Consider the following 21,310-nt stretch of genomic DNA (forward strand, 5'->3'; position numbering starts at 1 on the left):
GCGGGGGGGGGGGGCAGGCTGAGGGAGGGGGAGGGGGACAGGCTGAGGTCTGGGGGGGAGGGGGACAGGCTGAGGGCTGCGGGGGAGTGGGGACAGGCTGAGGACTGGGGGGGGGACAGGCTGAGGGGTGCGGGGGGGGACAGGCTGAGGACTGCGGGGGAGGGGGACAGGCTGTGGGGGGACGACAGGCTGAGGGCTGCGGGGGAGGGGGACAGGCTGCGGGGGTGGGGGACAGGCTGAGGGCTGCGGGGGGGGGACAGGCTGCGGGGGGGGAACAGGCTGAGGGCGGAGGGGGGAACAGGCAGAGGGCTGTGGGGGGGGGAGGAACAGGCTGAGGGGGGGGAACAGGCTGAGGGCTGCGGGGGGGGGGGAACAGGCTGAGGGCTGCTGGGGGGGGGAACAGGCTGAGGGGGGGGACAGGCTGAGGGCTGCGGGGGGGAACAGGCTGAGGGCTGCGGGGGGGGAACAGGCTGAGGGCTGCGGGGGGGGGGGAACAGGCTGAGGGATGCGGGGGGGGGGGAACAGGCTGAGGGCTGCGGGGGGGGGGGGGGGGGGGGGGGGGGGACAGGCTGAGGGCTGCGATGCCTACCATTGCCAGAGAGCCAGTCATCACTCGATGTCCTGGCTCTCGCAGGAACTACTGCCTCCTGCTGTAAATGGCAGGAGCTGCAAGCCATTTAGGGAGCAATTCCCAGCAAAAATGACAATGTCAGCAGTTTGTTACATTAAACAATCATTGACAATCCACTTGCACCTTAAAGCAGAAATATGCAGAACCCACAGGGCCCTGAGTTTAACTAGCTCAGAATTTAAATTGAAAGTTCCAGGGTGTGTGCAATACAATGATTGAGAAGGAGCTGATGCACGGCATTGGACTCATAAATATCTTATCATTCACACTTTTTGATGCTGCTCTGATTTTTCTAATGTTTGTTAGGATATGTTCATTTTTACCCAACACTGTATCATTTCTCAGGAAAACTTGAAAACCCTTGATGTTGGGTGAAAGTTATTCTGCACGCAACAGTTGGCTTGTCACGAAGAAGATTCCACATTCAGCAATCAGGCAAAGAATCAGTTCGCCTGCTTTTGGTGACTGTGATTGAGCCTGTTCTACTAGCTTGACATGATTTGGAGAACAGGCAGTTCCTGCTTCATTTTCATCCAGCTCAGAGTCTCACTATGTGAAATGAGCAGCTTCAGTCTCAATACTATTTCCAGATTGTCATTTCAGCACGGTAGCATTGTGGTTAGCACAACTGCTTCAGAAATAGAAATAGAAAATCGCTTATTGTCACGAGTAGGCTTCAATGAAGTTATTGTGAAAAGTCCCTAGTCGCCACATTCCGGCACCTGTCCGGGGAGGCTGGTACGGGAATTGAACCGTGCTACTGGCCTGCTTTAAAAGCCAGCGGTTTAGCCCAGTGAGCTAAACTAGCCCCTGGTCCCAGCTCCATGGTCCCAGGTATGATTCCCGGCTTGGGGTACTGTCTGTGCGGAGTCTGCACGTTCTCCCCGTGTGTGCGTGGGTTTCCTCCGGGTGCTCCAGTTTCCTCCCACAGTCCAAAGATGTGCAGGTTAGGTGGATTGGCCATGCTAAATTGTCCTTAGTGTCAAGAATTGCCCTCAGTGTTGGGTGGGGTTACTGGGTTATGGGGATAGGGTGGAGGTGTTGACCTTGGGTAGGGTGCTCTTCCCAAGAGCCGGTGCAGACTCGATGGGCCGAATGGCCTCCTTCTGCACTGTAAATTCTATGATCTATGAAATGGACATGCCCCGAATTAGAATGACTTTGACAGATGTTGGTCTCAGATCAATGCGACCTTGTGCCGACATGAAAATATAACGAGGCAAGAGTGCACTTAGATTGCTATTAAAAACTGCCAGGAAGGGCTCTATGATGCTGTCAGGGGTTTGATAGTCTGGCCAGATCTTATTCCCAGTTTGGCTCAGTGATTGGTACTCATGAAATGAATGAAATGAAAATCGCTTATTGTCACGATTAGGTTTCAATGAAGTTACTGAGAAAAGCCCCTAGTCGCCACATTCCAGCACCTGTTTGGGGAGGCTGTTACGGAAATCGAACCGTGCTGCTGGCCTGCCTTGGTCTGCTTTCAAAGCCAGTGATTTAGCCCAGTGTGCTAAACCAGCCCCTGATGATGGTTCCATAGCCTGTGGGCTCTATTTGCACAGGATACTCCGAGTGCAGTGCTGAGGGAGTGCTGCACTGTACGAGGTGCTGTTTCTTGTTGGATGAGACATTTCCAGGCCCTTCTGCCCTGCCAGGTGGATGTAAAATAGCCCATGGCCCCTATTGCAATAAGACCAGGAGAGCCTTTCCTTCTGTTCAGGAAAATATTTATCCATAGCCGGTATCAGTAGAATGGGTTATCTAGTAATTCTTACATCATTTTATGGGATCTTTCTGTGTCCAGATTAGCCATTGCGTTCCTCACAGTAACTGCATTTCCAGTTTTTTACTGAGCTGTAAAATGTTTTGAGACATCCTGTGATTATGGAAGGTGTTGAGAAGAGTAATTCTTTCTTATATATTTATTGCAAACCCGGGAGATCTGGACAGTGTGACAATCATCAATTAAATTGTTGGAGAGTTAAAACTTCAGAACTGAATGATATTTCTCTCAATGGCATGTTTTGCAAAACTAGATGAATGAATTTATTGTAATGCTTGAGAATGAGAGAATTCAACACTGCAGATATAACATAGACATTACCCTGATTATTATAAACTGTGTCCTTTAAAATGGAATGAAAATCGCTTATTGTCACGAGTAGGCTTCAAATGAAGTTACTGTGAAAAGCCCCTAGTCGCCACATTCCGACGCCTGTTCAGGGAGTCTGTTACGGGAATTGAACCGTGCTGCTTTCAAGGCCAGCGACTTAGCCCAGTGTGCTAAACCAGCCCCTGTGTAAAATGGGACAGAGGAAAGTTACACAAACAGGAACCTGGCTCATTCATTAATAGCAGCGATCGAATCTCCAGGTAAATATTACCTTCATCTCTCATTATTCAATCTTGATTCCATAAGATTACTACAACGTGTCACTGCTGGGAAATAGAAAGTGCAAACAGTTTTAATTTGGATGTTTTATTTTGTGGGTATTCCCCATTTCCAGAGGGCAGACCAGAATATGTGATGGTGAATTTATTAGTTGCTTGCTGTATTAACTCTTGGGCAGGACAAACAAGGCAAGGGGAATACATGATAAACGGCAGGACCCTGGGAAGCACCGAGGGTCAGAGGGACCTTGGTGTGCATGTACACCCGTCCCTTAAGGTAGCAGAGCAGGTGGATACAGTGGTTAAGAAGCAAATGGTATACTTTATTAGCTGAGGCCTAGAGTTTAAGAGCAGGGAGGTTATACTGAAACTGTATAAAACAGCTAGTGTATTGTGTGCAGTTCTGGAATCCACATTATAGGAGGGATGTGATAGCCACTGGAAAGGGAGCAGAGGAGATTTACCAGGATGTTGCCTGGGCTGGAGAGTGTTAGTTATGAAACGTTGGATAGACTGGGGTTGTTTTCCTTGGAGCAGAGGAAACTGAGGGGGGGACATGATTGAGATGTATAAAATAATGAGGGACACAGATATAGTAGACAGGAAGAAACATTTCCCCTTGGGGGAGGGGGTCAATGACCAGGGGGCAGAGATTTAAGGTGAGGGGCAGGAGGTTTAGAGGGGATGTGAGGAAAGCCTTTCACCCAGAGGGTGGTGGGAGTCTGGAACTCGCTGCCTGAAAGGGTGGAGGAGGCAGAGACCCTCAGTTTCGGTCCCCGTATTTGAGGAAAGATGTAGTGGCATTGGAGGCAATTCAAGGAGGTTCACTAGGTTGATTCCAGAGATGAGGAGTTTGTCATTTGAGGAGAGATTGAACAGTTTACGCCTCTACTCTCCAGAGTTTAGAAGAATGAGGGGAGATCAAATTGAGGTATACAACATGATAAAAGGTATGGATAAAGTAGACATGACGGATGCTTCCTCTAGAACGAGACGTCATAGTCTCAGGATAAGGAGGTAGCAAATTTAAAACCGAGTTCAGGAGAAATTCCAAAGGGTTGTGAATCTGTGGAATTCGCTGACTCAGAGAGCGGTAGATGCAGGGACAGTGAGTACATTTAAGGAGGTGTTAGACAGATTTTTAATTGGTAATGGGTTGAAGGGTTATGGAGAACGGGCAGGACGGTGGAGTTGAGGGCAGGATGGGATCAGCCAGGATCGAATGGCGGAGGAAACTCAATGGGCCAAATGGCCTAATTCTGCTCCTTTATCTTATGAACTTATGAACATAACATTTAGGAAGTATTTAGATCTGAACTTGCGATGCAAAGACAAACAAGGCTATGGGCCAAGTGCTGGGAAATGGGATTAGAATAGTTAGGTGGTTGTTTTTGATCAGCACTGACCCGATGGGCCGAAGGGCCTTTTCTGTGCTGTAGACCCTCTGTGACTCCAAAAATACAGTGGTTCCAATCATCTTAAAAATATTTCAGAAAATGGGTGTATCTGGATTTCTAATTATTGGTGGGCAGTAGTTATGGTGCTGGATTAATAGTTATGGTGCTGGATTAATAGTTACGGTGCTGGATGAGTAGTTATGGTGCTGGATTAATAGTTATGGTGCTGGATTAATAGTTACGGTGCTGGATTAATAGTTACAGTGCTGGATGAGTAGTTATGGTGCTGGAAGTGGGGAGGCTGCAGAAGGATCTAGACAGTTTGGGAGAGTGGTGCAGGAAATGGCTGATGCAATTCAACGTGAGAAAATGTGAGGTCTTGCACTTTGGAAAAAAGAATCCAAGCATAGACTACTTTCTAAACGGTGAGAAAATTCATAATGCCAAAGTACAAAGGGATCTGGGAGTGCTAGTCGAGGATTCCCTAAAGGTAAACATGCAGGTTGAATCTGTGATTAAGAAAGCGAATGCAATGTTGTCATTTATCTCAAGAGGGTTGGAATATAAAAGTAGCGATGTGCTACTGAGCCTTTATAAGGCTCTGGTTAGGCCCCATTTGGAGTACTGTGTCCAGTTTTGGGCCCCACATCTCAGGAAGGACATACTGGCACTGGAGCGTGTCCAGCGGAGATTCACATGGATGATCCCTGGAATGGCGGGTCTAACATATGATGAACGGCTGAGGATCCTGGATTGTATTCATTGGAGTTTAGAAGGTTAAGGGAGATCTAATAGAAACTTACAAGATAATACATGGCTTAGAAAGGGTGGACGCAAAGAAACTGTTTCCGTTAGGTGAGGAGACGAGGACCCGTGGGCACAGCCTTAGAATTAGAGGAGGTAAATTCAGAACAGAAATGCGGAGACATTTCTTCAGCCAGAGAGTGGTGGGCCTGTGGAATTCATTGCCGCGGAGTGCAGTGGAGGCCGGGACGCTAAATGGCTTCAAGGCAGAGATAGATAAATTCTTGATGTCGCGAGGAATTAAGGGCTACGGGGAGAATGCTGGTAGGTGGAGTTGAAATGCCCATCAGCCATGATTGAATGGCGGAGTGGACTCGATGGGCCGAATGGCCTTAATTCCACTCCTATGTTTTATGGTCTTATGGATTAATAGTTACGGTGCTGGATGAGTAGTTATGGTGCTGGATTAATAGTTACGGTGCTGGATGAGTAGTTATGGTGCTGGATTAATAGTTACGGTGCTGGATGAGTAGTTATGGTGCTGGATTAATAGTTACGGTGCTGGATGAGTAGTTATGGTGCTGGATTAATAGTTACGGTGCTGGATGAGTAGTTATGGTGCTGGATTAATAGTTATGGTGCTGGATTAATAGTCACGGTGCTGGATGAGTAGTTATGGTGCTGGATTAATAGTTATGGTGCTGGATTAATAGTTACGGTGCTGGATGAGTAGTTATGGTGCTGGATTAATAGTTACGGTGCTGGATGAGTAGTTATGGTGCTGGATTAATAGTTATGGTGCTGGATTAATAGTTATGGTGCTGGATTAATAGTCACAGTGCTGGATGAGTAGTTATGGTGCTGGATTAATAGTTATGGTGCTGGATTAATAGTCACGGTGCTGGATGAGTAGTTATGGTGCTGGATTAATAGTTATGGTGCTGGATTAATAGTTATGGTGCTGGATTAATAGTTACGGTGCTGGATTAATAGTTATGGGCACAAATTCAATCCTGGCAAGTTGTGAAACTGAATTAATTACATCCTGTGATCAGTAGGCTGGAGCCATGAAACACAACCACAAAAGTTGCCATAAAAACTCCCACAAGGTCCTTCAAGTAAGGATACCTGCTGCCCTTACCCAGACACCTGACCTGAGGCTGCATTGTGGGATTGGGAGGCTGAGGAAATTATACAAATCCAGGAGCAGCTGGGGAATTGCTGCTTTTGCCCCCGTCTTGAGTTGTTGAAGAAGAGCAACTGATGGAGACAGTTTGGCCAGAAGGGATTATGTAATCCCTTCTCTTTAGCTCAGTTGGTGGGACAGCTGGTTTGTGATACAGAGCGTGACCAGCACAGGTACAATCCCTCTACCCTGAAGGCCTCACCTTCTCAACCTTGTCCCTCGCCCGACCCTCAGGTTAAATCACCAGCAGTCAGCTCTCCCTCTCACAGGGGAAAGCAGTTCTGAGACTAAGTCAACCGTACTTGTGTAACAGCATCTTGTTGATCAATCCCATCTACAAGTCTGGCTGGCTGTTTTTTTCTGTGATGATATTGTAAGCAACAATAATCATAGTTAGTTGGCTGACAATGTTCCTGGTCTAGGATTCCTGAGACCCAGGGAAATGCTTTGGAAAATGCAACTTCCTAAGGAACAATTACAGATTTTAGCCCACTCAAATCCCATCCATTTGCTTAGAGTAACAATAATTTCCTGAAAGTGCTGTTCCTCTGACATTGCAATAATCACTGCATTCCACAACTACACGGTTAGTGCTGATAGTTCGCTCTCCTCTTTGACCGGTTACTGTGAGTCTGAGCTTGGGATGATGGTGTTTGTCGAGTGACCCTCAGAGACAATGTTATAGTCAAATCTCCAATAATTCTAATGGAAACTCAGAAGGAATATTTCAACACCAGTTGGTGGCATTAACATAGCAAGCTCCTTTGGCCCATCTAGCCCACCTATCACAGTGTTTTCTTGGTGCATTTTGAATACCAAGCAAGCATGGGGATAAATGGTAACGTAGACAGGCTGGGCCAAATGTACATCAGCAACATAAATCCCACCTGTTGCCAGAATCTGTTCCTGCTTCCTGTTGCAGATATACGGATTGGGAGAAGGAGGAAGCCATTTGGCCTCTCGAACCTGCTCCACCATTCAATAAAATCTCATTTTACCCTCAGCTCCACATTTCTCCCGTCTAATGGGCTTTGCTTATAAAGAGTGTATCTGCCTCTGCCCTAAAAAATTGAAAGACTGCGTCAAACATCTTTTGAGGAGGAGAATCCAGAGACCCACAATCCTCTGAGAGAAAACATTTCTCCTCAAATCAGTTTTAAATAGACAGCCAGTATTTTTAAACAGTGACCCCCAGTTCTAGAATCTCCCACAAGAGGAAAGATCCTCTTCACACTAACCCTGGCAATACCCCTCAGGATTGACATGTTTCAATCAAGTCGTCTCTTACTCGTCTATACTCAGCAGATACAAGCTTAGCCTGTCCTGTGTGAATAAAGAGGTAGGATTTAAGCAGCATCCTGAAGGAACATGTGGAGAGGTGAAGAGGTTTACGGAGGGAATTCCAGATAGTCCAGGCAGCTAAAGGTGGAGAGAGTCAAACTGGGATTTGGGCAAAAGGATGGAACTGGAGGGGCATAGATGAGAGGATTGTAGAGTTGAAGAGATTATAGAGATAGAGGGAGGGCGAGGCCCTGCAGAGATTCCAGGACAAGGATAAGAATGTTCTAATTGAGGTGTTGCCTGGGGGCAGATGCATGTCAGTGAGCTGAGTGGGGGTGGGTGAGGCAGGTTGACAGGTGCAGATAGGGAGGTGTGTAATTCAAAACAGGAAATTCCGGAAATGCACAACAAACTCATCCGCATCTGAAAGAAAGTGTCTTTTGTAAGAAAATGTTGCAGGAACAGCTACACCCTAAATTCTCTCCCATATTAATCCAGCTCCAGCATTCTGGCAGCTTTTCGCCTTCTGTCTGAAGTCTATCCTTCTGGAGTTAACTCTGTCCTACCAGAGTCAGCCTAAATGCTGCTGACTCTCAACATGGAGTGCCCTTACCAAATGATACAAAAAAATTAAAATCAATGCTTCGGAACAGTGGTTAGCACTGTTGCTTCACAGCACCAGGGTCCCAGGTTCAATTCCCGGCTTGGGTCACTGCCTGTATGGAGTCTGCACATCCTCCCCGTGTCTGCTTGGGTTTCCTCCGGGTGCTCCGGTTTCCTCCCACAGTCCAAAGGCGTGCTTGCTAGGTGGATTGGACATTCGGAATTCTCCCTCTGTGTACCCGAACAGGCGCCGGAGTGTGGCGACTAGGGCCTTTTCACAGTAACTTCATTGCAGTGTTAATGTAAGCCTACTTGTGACAATAAAGATTATTATTATACATGGGAGTGTGACTTGGAGTGTGCCATTCTCCAATCTTCCTGCATTCTCCATGTTTCATTCTGAGTTTTGAGCTCTCATCTATTCTGGGAACACATCAGAGCTGACAGTCCAATTGTTCCTGGCCACATTCAAATACTTTGCGACTTGTCTGGTTAATTTGCCTAATCACAATCGGGTTTATCCTGCCCTTCCTCATTTATCTTTCATTCCCTTTGAATAATGCTGCCTACTTTTCATACTTTTTGAATCCTTCCTTGTTTGTTTTTTTATCTGTTAATGGGTGTTGTTGTTACCGTTGCTGTGAAAATGCTGCTTAAAGAGGCTCCGGCTAAACAAACCAAGCTAGCAAACTCCCCCCGGATTTAAACAGCAACCACCTGGCTAACTCAGGTGCACCAGAAACACTCTACCAAACTTACCGTCCTGTCCTGCAAACCTGGCAATAATCTCAGAGCCTCTCCCGTACGGCACAATCAATACTTCCTCTATTTTCAACATGGCTTCTCATTCTTCACTTCTGCTTGCTGTATGTATATGAGCGATAAATGATACATTCCACAGATTAGCCTACCTGAGTACATTCACTAATGATCTCTGAGTATTATAGGAACCAAATTATCATTTAAAATATGAAGCTATTTAAGGCCTTTCATATTCATGTTGCATTTGATTATTATAGATTTTTTCTTATCTCTCTTTCTCTCCCCTGAAGGTGAGACCATTGTTTGCCAGCCCTTACCCTGACAGTAATTCTCAGCAGAGCCCGAGCCCACTCCTGGCCTGTCTGCCATTTCTGTGCATTTATATTTTAGGAGCCAGGACTGATTTATTCATTACCCCTCAAACCCAACTAAGGTGCTGAGGTCAATTCCAGCTGTGGGACTGTCACCCACTGTTAAAATTAGGGCTCGATCTACTGAAAAAGCAAGAGCCCCATACGGGGCTGGATTAGCAATGTCATTGAGAGGCAGGAACGACCCCGATATCGAATGGCGCTCTGTTATTCCTCGGGCCTCGGTGGGGGGGTGGGGGGCTGGAGAAACAGCCCCCCCAAGGCTGCACTCAGTCGCATTTACTGCACAGGAGCTTTGCTCGTCAATGCAGGAAAGGATTGAGACGTCACCTCATATGGACAGGGAGCCCATGGACCCAATCCCCAGCATGGGCAAAATGCCACATTGGCACTGCCCCTGCCTAGCAGTGCCATCAGGGGGCACCTGCCAGGGTGCCAGGCTGGTAGTATCACAATGCTCCTGGGTGGCATCAGCAATGGCAGGGTGCCACCACCCAGGGGCCTCCGAACACATGGTTGACCCACCCCCCAAGTGCCGGTATGCCTGGTCCGTGGTTGTGGAGACCTGTGCTAAATGGTGCCCGGCTGGGGTTGTGTAGGCGAGGCCAGTAGATCCCTCGATCTGACATAGGCATAGCTAAGTGGGCCGGATCTTGTTAGATTTCACGGGCTGTAACGATGGTCGGGAGTTCTGGAAGAGGCTATCGCGGGAAGTGGCCGGACTTGGCCAGTGTCAATGAGGGGGTGTCGATAGTTTAACCTACTTTACTGAATGCTTTGTCAGATACAACAAAGATCAAATGTAATTTTCGTAACATTTCTTAATTTGAAATAAAATAACAAATGACCCCACTTCCACCGGGAAAAATATTCGTGAGAAACAATTGATTGAGAAACAACTTTCTATGAAATACAAATAAAGCTAAAAATTGTGAAAACACCCGGCAGGTCAGTAAGCGTCTGTGGAGCGAGGATCAAAGTTAATGATTCAGGTCTCCAGAAAGTTCACCAGACCTGAAAGGTTAACTCTGTTTCTCTCTCTCCAGATGCTGCCAGACCAGATGTGATTTTCCACAATTTTGTTTTGATTTCAGATTTCCAGCATCTGCAGTATTTTGATTTGCGGCAACACTTCTCTGATTAACTTACAGCTGCTTTTTTTCATGCGCCTTCGTTCATTTAGAAACATAATGAATATTGAAGTAAAGCCCCCCCCTCCCCCACTGAACCCCCACTTACACACCAATTAGTACATTGCAAGAGCTTCAGGTAGAGATTGAGGATAGAGCGTGTTGTGCACCACACTCGTTATGCTGTGCTTTGGCGACAGTTATGATTTGAGAGAAGGAATACTGTTTGATTTTCTCATCACCAGCCTGACTTCGATGTCAGGGAGGTTGCCTTGTTTGTTCTGTGGGCAGCCTTCATCTGTCGCTGCCAGGTGCAGGTCGAACCGGAGTGATGTGGATTTCTTCCGGAGGTGTGGATTATCCTTGAAAAAGGAACATTCCCACTCTTTGATAACCTCGTCCACTTTCTCTGTTCTGAAACAATCACAAGTATATTGAGCAGACTGACTTTGAACACATTAGCATAGCATTGATCTACGGCGCTGAGGACCTGGGTTCGAATCCCGGTCCTGGGTTACTGTCCGTGTGGAGTTTGCACATTCTCCCCGTGTCTGCGTGGGTTTCACCCCCATAACCCAAAGATGTGCAAGCTAGGTAGATTGGCCACGCTAAATTGCCCCTTAATTGGAAAAAATAATTGGGTACTCTAAATTTATGTTTTTTAAAGCGGAAAAAAAAAAGCACAGTATTGATTACTCACTCGATGGAATCTTACAGCACAGAATGAGGCCGTCGGCCTACTGAGCCTGTGCTGGTTGTTTGAAAGAGTTGGCCAATCAGTCTCACTCACCTAATCTCTCCTCATATCCTGAAAATTTCAGTCTTTATTCAATTCCCTTATTGAACCTGTTCAGAACATTCCAAATCACAGCATTCTCATTGTCCTAATATCGTAAGGGCCCGATTCTCCCCAAAAATTTCGAAGTTAATTTGTGGCGTTTTTTTCAGGGAGTTTCACACTGGGTCTGCCGGCGAGCTCCCCCCCCCCCCCCCCCCCCCCCCCCCACTATTCAATGACACTTAGTCACTTTTCTGGGCCCTGGGGAGTTTCTCACCTGTTTAGGCCACACTCAGAATTTTTTTTTGCACTGGGGAGCTGAACTCATTTTGAAAGGGTGCCCCGATCTCTAAATGAGCTTCTGGGTCCACCCCGACCCATGGACAATGTCACCCCCACAGACATGGACACTATCCCACACCCTCCAGGTGAGGATACCCCGCTATGGGGTCTTGGGGGGTCCCCCCTCTTCAGGGCCCCCCACCCAGCCCCCTTACAGCACCCCCTCCCTTCTAGGACTCCCACCATCACCCACCCAACCTCCCGAAGGCCCCTACCCTGCACTCCTACACCCTTCAAACCCCCCCACTCCACTCTCATTTCATGGGCATGGCCCCCCCTTGCCCCCAACCCTTGGCAGTGTCATCTTGGCACTCAGGCACTCTTGCACTGGCATCTTGGCACCCAGGCAGTGCTCCTGCTGGCTTGGCATTGCAAGGGTGGCAGTGCCAAGGTGCCCACGTTCTGGGAGGGGGGGGGGGGGAGGGAGCCACCCTTTACTTACACTGATCACCCTGCAGCCTCCGATGGCCCAGGAGACCCCCTGGGTGCCTTTCCACCTGGTCCACGTTTGTGTGGCCCATCTGCAGCCTCGCTAGGGAGGCCGGAGACTCGAGGGAGGCTGGTGGATCCCGGGCAGGTAGGTTATAAGTAGGTTTCCCACCTATGTCCGCGAGCGCCATTCAGTCCCATCCATTTGGGACGGGATTCTGACTCCCACATCTCGCTAGACTTCTGGAGAATCCCGGGAGGCCCGGAGCTGGAGAACTTTGGCAGCATTCTTCGGCCGCGTTGCACTCACGCTAGAGCCCAACACGGCCGGAGATTCCCGCCTTAAATCTCTGTCTGTTTGTTATTAACCCTTGAGTCGTTGGAAACCATTTCTCCCCATTTACTCTATAAATCCCGTCATGTATACTGAAATGCACATCTCTGGTTTGACGACTTCTGAAGTTAGTATGAACTGTCCCAGATGCCTGCATCATTTTAGGAAGCCTACATCGATTTTGGTGTGAGTGCAGTGTACATATATTGGAATGATACCAGACCACCAAGGGTTAAATTACCAGGTGAAATTACACTAACTAGGGCTGTATTCCCTGGAATTTACAAAGTTAAGGGGTGATTTAATCAAAGTTTTTGAGACACTGGGGGGAACAGATAGGATATATATAGAGAAAACCTGGTTGGAGAGTCCAGGTCTAGGGATTAGATTTAAAAATTAGAGTCAGTAGTAATATTAGGAAATATTTCTACACACGAGAGTAGTAGAATTTCTGAATTCTGCAATTGACGCTGGATCAATTGTTAAATTTAAATCTGAGATTCAGAGATTTTTGTTATCCAGACTTATGAAGAGAGTTGGGTCAAAGGCAGGTATCTAGGTTATAGTTCAGCTGTGAGCTCATTCAATGGTTTAAAATATTCGAGGGGCTGAATGGCAGCCTCCTGTTCCTATGTTCCTCACCTCAAACTCTGAGAACCATGTAGATCAGGTTTGCTATTGGCAACTGCTCAAATTCAGGTGTTCTGTTGTTAACTCAACTGGTCAATATTCACTATTGTAAGGGGCTGCATGGTGGCGTAGTGGTTAGCACTGCTGCCTCACGGCATCGAGGAACCTGGTTCGATCCTGGGTCACTGTCCGTGTGGAGTTTGCACGTTCTCCCTGTGTCTGCGTGGATCTCACCCCCACAACCCAAAGATGTGCAGGGTAGGTGGATTGGCCATGCTAAATTGCCCCTTAATGGGGAAAAAATATATCATTGGTTATTCTAAATTTATTTTTAAAATATATTCACTATTGTAGCAGTATAGCTCAGGCAAGGCAATGATATTCATCCCCAGACAAATGAACATGTATCTGTGACATACTCCTAACTGTGCTTTAATGGGGAGTGCTCTCCCATTGTGAAGCTTAGGGGTTTACAACCAGGTTCAAATGCCAGCACAGCAATGCCCTCTATGCCATTTCCATGCCTCCCATGCCAGGTCCATGTCTTCTATTTCCCCTCTATACCCATCCACCCTGTATGCGCTATGTATGGACCAATGAACCAAATAATTACAATGGGAAGTGTTGAAATGCTGAGAGAGAAAAAACACCCATTCAGAAATCCTCTGCAACAAAGTGTTGCTCCTACCACCCTCCAAACGTGTCAATCTGACATGGCAATGATCAGTATCTTGCCCAAATCAACATACAGACATGGACAAAGAAATGACAGAAAATAGTTAATTCCAACCAAATTAAGATGTTAAACAAAGTAAACACTCCACTCAGTTGTCAAAACAGAGCCAATATAAGCAAATGCATTTGTGAATCCTGTACCTCAGCAAGGTAGCCATGATGAGTGCAGGTAGGAGTTTCCACGTGGCTTTCTAACTCGCTCACCTGGCACAGGCCCACCCATCACTGTGGCCGCCTGTAATCTGCTTCCAAGGTTGGTGGGACCAACTCTATCCTGCCCCTGCTCCCGTCTTCCTGGGGTGAAGACTGAGCAATGATGGGGGCCTTTAAACTGACTCGAGCTACACACCCTGGTGGTAAAATCATAACCTGGTTTGTTCAGTGCAAACCGATAACTTGGTGAAACAATAACGAGCATCGCATACTCACAATAACGAGGAGTGACTGTCGCCCTTACCAGTGAAGGAATGAAACAGTTCGGCAGCAATTTTCCTTTCCATATTCAATGCACTGTTAAGAATGAAATAAAAATGGTTCCACTTACTGAATTTTGCCACGAGCTTTTGAACTCTCAGCTACTGAGTTGCAGCCTAAAATTTCCTGAGTTGTGACCATCTCGATCCTCTGCTCAAGGCGGCTTGCGATGGTGGACATTGCTGCAGACGCTGTTTGATCAAACCCTGTGGATCAAATCTATCAACAATCAGTGTAGTGATATGCAGAAGCAATTGTACACGTAAATATGTTAGATCTCCAACCACTAGGTGGCAGGCAAGTTATCCCATGTAACACTGTCACCCAGGGGGAATCTGCAGGAGAATTCCTCGTGGTTAGTTTATTTTGTGATTGTTCCAGTTTGTTGGTATTAGTTTCCGACCCACAGTTTGTTACACGATAATAAATTTGACTAGTCGAGAGCTAGGTGGTCTTTGGTGCATTAACTCAATCATTGTCCCTGTGCTAGAACAGTCAGAACTCAGCAGCTCTCCATTCATTGCTGTAAGGTGATGGTGTTGTGCATTTTCATTGAGGGTCAAGGTTGACAAGGAGCACCCTACTCCCTAACGATGGTGGAATGGCTGCTTTGTGAGGGGGGGAGGGGGATGGTGGGCTGGGATTGGCCCCGCAACTCTCACTGAAATTTTGATTGGACTTTAGAACATAGAACATAGAACAGTACAGCACAGAACAGGCCCTTCGGCCCTCAATGTTGTGCCGAGCCATGATCACCCCACTCAAACCCACGTATCCACCCTATACCCGTAACCCAACAACCCCCCCCCCTTAACCTTACTTTTATTAGGACACTACGGGCAATTTAGCATGGCCAATCCACCTAACCCGCACATCTTTGGACTGTGGGAGGAAACCGGAGCACCCGGAGGAAACCCACGCACACAGGGGGAGAACGTGCAGACTCCACACAGACAGTGACCCAGCCGGGAATCGAACCTGGGACCCTGGAGCTGTGAAGCATTTATGCTAACCACCATGCTACCCTGCTGCCCAAACTTTGTTTGAAAACAAACGCACAATTTCTGACATCCATGGGGGTGAAACCACTCTCGTTGGTTAGAAGGTTCCTCACAAGGAGAACAGTTTCTAACAGCTCTGAGCAACCATTTTAAGAAAGTCAGTTTTCTTCTGTTCATTCTGAGATGTGGGGCTGGATTCTCTGACTCTGGGGCTGTGTCTCCACACCTTCGTGGCCACGGCGGCGTTTCACGCCAGAAAAAATGGTGCAAAATGCCCACCGATTCCCCGTTTTGCTGGGGTCTAGCAGGACGACAGCGTAGAGCCCCCGCCTACAGCAGCCGCACCGTGCTACATGGCAGTGGCTGCTCGCAGACCAGGTCCGTCCCCCCTTCGGCCGGCTCCCACATCCCGGACCACCCCCCCACAGTGCCCCCAGACCCGAATAATGCCCTCCCCCGCCCGCAGATCGGCCCTCCCCCGGCTGTGGCGGCACTGGACTGAGTCCGCAGCCGCCAGGCTGAAGTTCCCGTTGGGTGAGACCGACGCAGTAGGGAACCCGGCTGGTGGGGGACAGAACATTGGGGGCCCGTCCTCAGGCAATGTCCTGAGTCCATCGCTATGTGGCGTGGCATACTCTCTGAGTAAGCCGCTTTGGACAGGGATGGAGCATTGCGAAAGCATCGCCGCCCCCCCATTTGGATTCTTTGGCCGATCGCCAAACGTGTTTCTGACAGTTTCGACATGCCAGGCTTCAGGGTCTGAAGTTTATCAGTGAATTCGGTTACATTTTATTTTAATGACATCAATCTTTTTGGTCATTTGCATGTGCCTGCCCAAAAATGACCAGATTTATTCAATTCATTTCACAACTTGCTGAGGTAGGTTGTAAAATCCACCCCCCCCCCCCCCCCCCTCCCCACCCCCCCACTACAAGGTGGGAGCTTTCTCTGAGCAAGCAGTGATGTGCAGTAAATATGAGATTGCTGGCGACGCCCAATCCAGGGACTAAATAGAAACAATACCATCAATGTTAAACCAAGCTGTCGGAATGAAGTTCTGCAAAACCATGCTGCAGATTTCTCCTCTTTTCCAGAGGGGAGTCTCCTGACCAATGGGAGTAGCCTGTTCACACTGAGACCACTATGGCATGGCCATCCCTCAGGAAAGCACGTCCACACCTTCTCCCTGCAGAGGGTGGTGTATGAAACAGGAAGAAAAACAAAATGGAGAAAACTCTACCCAAAGAGCCACCATTGACAATTGGATGAAGAGATCGTAGCCATATTTCCAGATGTTACAAAGATAGATAGGAAGGTAAGTTGCGAGGAGGATTTTTCTTTTTTTTGCAGAGTAAAGTTCCCTCTACCCTGTTTCTGAGGCATGAATATCCAGCTGTGATACTGTGTGGGGCACTCGATTAAAAATGCCTGAACCACAGACTGGATGTTGTGTTTCGACAAGCCTCCTTTCAAAATTGTGAAACAAATCACAGATCACACTTACCCGGAGGTGGGGTCATTCCTTTCTGACTGAATCTGCTGCGGGATGATTGATTTCTATCAGACGAGGCACCACAGAGTCTGGAATATAGAAAATGGAGAAAACTTTGTCAAATTATTAGTTCAGCGTCAGAGGGAAACATTGGTTGTGGACGATCTTTGAGTTGACAGCCCACCAGCAGTCTTAGTTATGGGAAGATTCTCATCTTCCATAAAACTGCAATCTCTGAAACAGACAGACACAGGGGGCGGAATTCACCGCTCCCGCGATGGATCAGGAAGGCCGTCGTGAACTCGGCCGAGTTTCACGACGGCCTCGGAGGCCGCTCCTCGCACATTATTCACCCGGGGGGGTAGGAGCGGCGCTCCGTTACTCTCGGCTGCCGGGCCTTGACACTTACGTCAAGGCGGCGCACCGAGAATGACATGACGGCGGCGCCAAAGTGACATCAGCCGCACATGCGCAGGTTGGCCGGCTCCAACCCGCGCATACGCAGTTGCCGTCTTCCCCTCCGCTGCCCCGCAAGACGTGGCGGCTTGATCTTGCGGGGCGGCGGAGGGGAAAGAGTGCGTCCTATTGAGACGCTGGCCCGATGATCGGTGGGCACCGATCGCGTGCCAGTCCCCTCCCGAGCACGGTCGTGGTGCTCACTCACCTCTCCGCCCCCCACAAGCCACAAACGAGCATTTGGCGCCCATGTTCACGACGGCAGCGACCAGCGTCAAGCCGCTCAGCCCAACCGGGCCGGAGAATCTCCCGTCGCCGTGAAAAACGGCAAGCGCCGATTCTTCCGAGCGGGGGGTGGGAGAATCGCGGGGGGTGCCGGGACGGCGTGTCGTGAGTCGCCCGTCCCTCCTGCGACTCTCACACCTGGCGTGGGGAGCGGAGAATCACACCACGGTTACAAATGCAGGGTAATTAAAGCAGTTTATCAGCCATTCTGAGTGACACGTTTTCGAGCCAGTGGCAAATGAAGTTCCTGTTTAAAAGTCAATCTGTTACACAGCAGGTGAATAATCTCTCATTCCCCAATATCGAAGCTCCCAATTAAACTCTTTCCCTCCAATCATTGTTCAAGCTGCTTCATATTAATTCTGCTTTTCAACAACAACAACCTTCATTTATATTGCACCTTTCACAGTGACCCCATAAAACACAATTTGAAGCTGAGGCAGTTGAGTTGTAGTCTGGTTTAGCACAGTGGTCTAAACAGCTGGCTTGCAATGCAGAACAAGGCCAGCAGCGCGGGTTCAATTCCCGTTCCAGCCTCCCCAACAGGCGCTGGAATGTAGCGACTTGGGGCTTTTCACAGTAACTTTATTGAAGCCGACTGGTGACAATAAGCCATTATTATTACTGTCGCTAGTTTAGTAACCCGGAGACCCAGGGTAACCCTCTGGGGAGACAGGGTAACGCTCTGGGGTCCCCGGGTAACGCCAACCTCGAGATGGACAATAAATGCCGGCCCAGCCCAGCGACGCCCACATCCCAGGAACAAAAAAAACAAAACATGGAGGACAAGACTAGGGCAATGACCAAAGGTTTGATCAAAGGTTTTAATCGGTGTCTGAAAGAGGGAGAGGCCTCTTCATCTTCCTGACTTGAATCATTCCACCACTGACGGCCTTGACTTCAGTTGCCCCAGTTCCAATATGGGCTGGTGTTGAATATTGTTCAAGAACACTCCTCTGAGTGTCTTTGTACATCTTACTGCATTAAAGGTCCTATATCAATGTTAGTTGTTGTTGTTTTGTTACTAACTCCTTCCCTACAGATCGAGGCAAAAATATGTCAGACCTCCCCACCCTCATCAGCCATACCTTGCCCCTCCCCCCTCATCCGCCCCACTCACCGGCCCACACTCCACCCCCTCCCCGGCCAACACTCCATTTCCTCACCGGTCACACTCCACCCCCTCCCCACTCACCCCCCCCCCCCCCTCTCACAAGCCACACCTTACCCCCTACTCCATCAGTGGCCATATCGCTCCCCCCTCACCAGCCAATGTCAACTCTCATTGCTCACCTGCTCTCCTCTCTGTCCAGGAGACTTCGATACATTGCTATCTCCCTCTCCAGCCTCATCTTGGTGTTGAGTAGCAGTTCGTGTTCCCAAACCTGATTCTCAATGTCTTTCCTGACATCATGTAAGTCGCTCTCCAGATGGTGGATCACAGAGCCCAGACTCTTCAGGTGGAGCTGGTACCTCTGCTCTGTGACCTGCAGAGAATTCTGCAGTCCCTTCTGCTGTGAGAACACACATCAATTCAAAACAGGTCAGTGACAAATCCCGGCCCAGGGCTTTGACCTAATATTTATACTCAGAAGAAATGTAGCTGTTTTTAAATTCACAAGAGTTGCTCATCACACACATCGCGCCAGCTTTGTTGCATTCGTCTAAGTCTAGTGTATGCTGCAAAAACCTTATTTCCAATCCTCACAATTTTTCAGTGATGATTCTAATCTTCACATCGATCACATCTGAAGAGAAAATAAGTTGTGGGGGGTGGTGGTGGTGGCGGGGGGCGGGGGGGGGTGCGTTGGTGGGATTAGCTGGGTAGCTCTTGCAGAGGGTTAACACAGACCAGTGGGCCCAATGGCCTCCTTTTCTGCTGTATGCATGCTACAGTCCCACGATTCATTCCAGAACATTCCGAAGAAAACTCATGAATGGAAACATTGCACCTGATTTGAAATCTGTGTGTCAGTTAAAACTGGGCCCAATATTAACTCTGTTTCTCTCTCCGCAGATACTGGCTCAGCATTTCCAGCAATTTCTGTTCAATTTCAGATTTCCACACTGATGGAACCATCAATTCACCAGACACGTGTTTTCGATATGAATCTAGGCTTTAATCAACTTACTTCAGAGCCAGCCTGTTACCTGTCGATGAACTCTCAGTGAACTGCAGGCTGACTCTGGACAAGGGTATTTATACAGCAGCACAAGGGGGAGGAGTCGTGGGCGGAGCCAAGGGTGGAGCCCTGTACAAGCTCCTGAGCATTCCCAGAGCTACTCCCCCAGTGGTCGGGTAACGCTACTGCGCTTACAAATATACAGTGTGAATTACAATGTTATATTCACCACATTCACCCCCTGCAGTATTTTGATTTATCTTATAACAGGAATCTCAATGTAAAGATTTCTAATGGAGATAAGGATGATGTTAAAAGCCTGGGCCAGCTGTGCTCCTCAGATCTGTGCTTCATCTAATTTTACTTTTTTAACCCAATTTCCAGATTTGTCATCTCCACTTTGCCCAAGTCCATTGCAGCTGAAGCGAGACACGCGGTCTGGCAGAACTGGGAGCAAGCGCCGTCTTTAAAATCAAAAAGCTCTGTGGCCTGGGATCCTGGGATCTGGATAGATAGATAGAAGATAGGAGCAGGAGGAGGCCTCTTGGCCCTTCGAACCTGTTTCGCCATTCATCACGATCATGGCTGATCATCTAACTCAATAGCCTAATCCTGCTTTCTCCCCATGTCCTTTGATCCCATTCTCCCCAAGTGCTAAATCTAGCCACCTCTTGAATATATTCAATGTTTTAGCATCAACTACTTCCTGTGACAATGAATTCCACTGGCTTACCACTCTTTGTGTGAAGAAATGTCTCCTTATCTCTGTCCGAAATGGTTTACCCTGAATCCTCAGACTATGACCTCTGGTTCTGGACACACCCACCATCGGGAACATCCTTCCTACATCTACCCTGTCTAGATCTGTTAGAATTTTATAGGTTTCTATGAGATCCCCCCTCATTCTTCTGAACTCCAGCGAGCACAATCCCAGCCTAGTCAATCTCCCCGTACGTCAGTCCCGTCATCCCTGGAATCAGTCTGGTAAACCTTCGCTGCACTCCCTCGAGAACAAGAATATCCTTCCTCAGTAAAGGAGACCAAAACTGCCCACAGTATTCCAGGTGTTGTAGCCATCTGAGATGGCCACCTGCAAAGGACCATGGGAATTATGGCCAAACCAGGATTCAGACAGATACAGAGCTTCTGTGCATTTGAAACGCAGGTAGCTAGACCTGATCAAAACCCCCGCTCGTTTGCATTCTAATGGCCCATTTCCCCAGAACAATAGGACTGCACTCAATAAACCGGTACAGCCACAGACTGATCGGCGCCACTCCCTTTACTCAGAGAGCCCAACTGCCAAGGTCAATGACCGCTATGGACCTGCCCAGCCACCAAGGCACCCGCCCCTTTATTGGCCGAAATCGAAGCAGTGATCGAAGCCCTGTCGAACTATTGGGTCCAAGATTAAGGACCGCTCCAAAGAGCACAAAACCATTGAGGGATAAAAGGGGACACAGCCATGTGTTCAGTCTCTTTTGGGACGGCCTGTGCCAGCCTCCTTTGAATCCGGCCTGTGCCAGCCTCCTTTGAATCCGGCCTGTGCCAGCCTCCTTTGAATCCGGCCTGTGCCAGCCTCCTTTGAATCCGGCCTGTGCCAGCCTCCTTTGAATCCGGCCTGTGCCAGCCTCCTTTGAATCCGGCCTGTGCCAGCCTCCTTTGAATCCGGCCTGTGCCAGCCTCCTTTGAATCCGGCCTGTGCCAGCCCAACTGCAGCATAACGACCAGACAG

General features: G+C 48.4%; 1 protein-coding gene across 1 annotated transcript in view; it reads right to left on the reverse strand.

Annotated features, from left to right (window-relative positions):
• Positions 1-8,463: 8,463 nt before the first annotated feature.
• krt222 (keratin 222) overlaps positions 8,464-21,310 on the reverse strand; it is a 28,908-nt gene continuing 16,061 nt past the window's right edge. Inside the window, exons 3-6 of the mRNA XM_038778974.1 lie at positions 18,746-18,966; positions 16,724-16,800; positions 14,289-14,424; positions 8,464-10,910 (exon numbers count right to left, since the gene is read on the reverse strand). Of these exons, the coding sequence (XP_038634902.1) occupies positions 10,697-10,910; positions 14,289-14,424; positions 16,724-16,800; positions 18,746-18,966 (648 nt within the window). The 3' untranslated portion in view covers positions 8,464-10,696. The remainder of the gene's footprint in view (positions 10,911-14,288; positions 14,425-16,723; positions 16,801-18,745; positions 18,967-21,310) is intronic.

The sequence above is a fragment of the Scyliorhinus canicula genome, chromosome 19 (genome assembly GCF_902713615.1).
Source record: "Scyliorhinus canicula chromosome 19, sScyCan1.1, whole genome shotgun sequence".
Classification (NCBI taxonomy): Eukaryota; Metazoa; Chordata; class Chondrichthyes; order Carcharhiniformes; family Scyliorhinidae; genus Scyliorhinus; species Scyliorhinus canicula.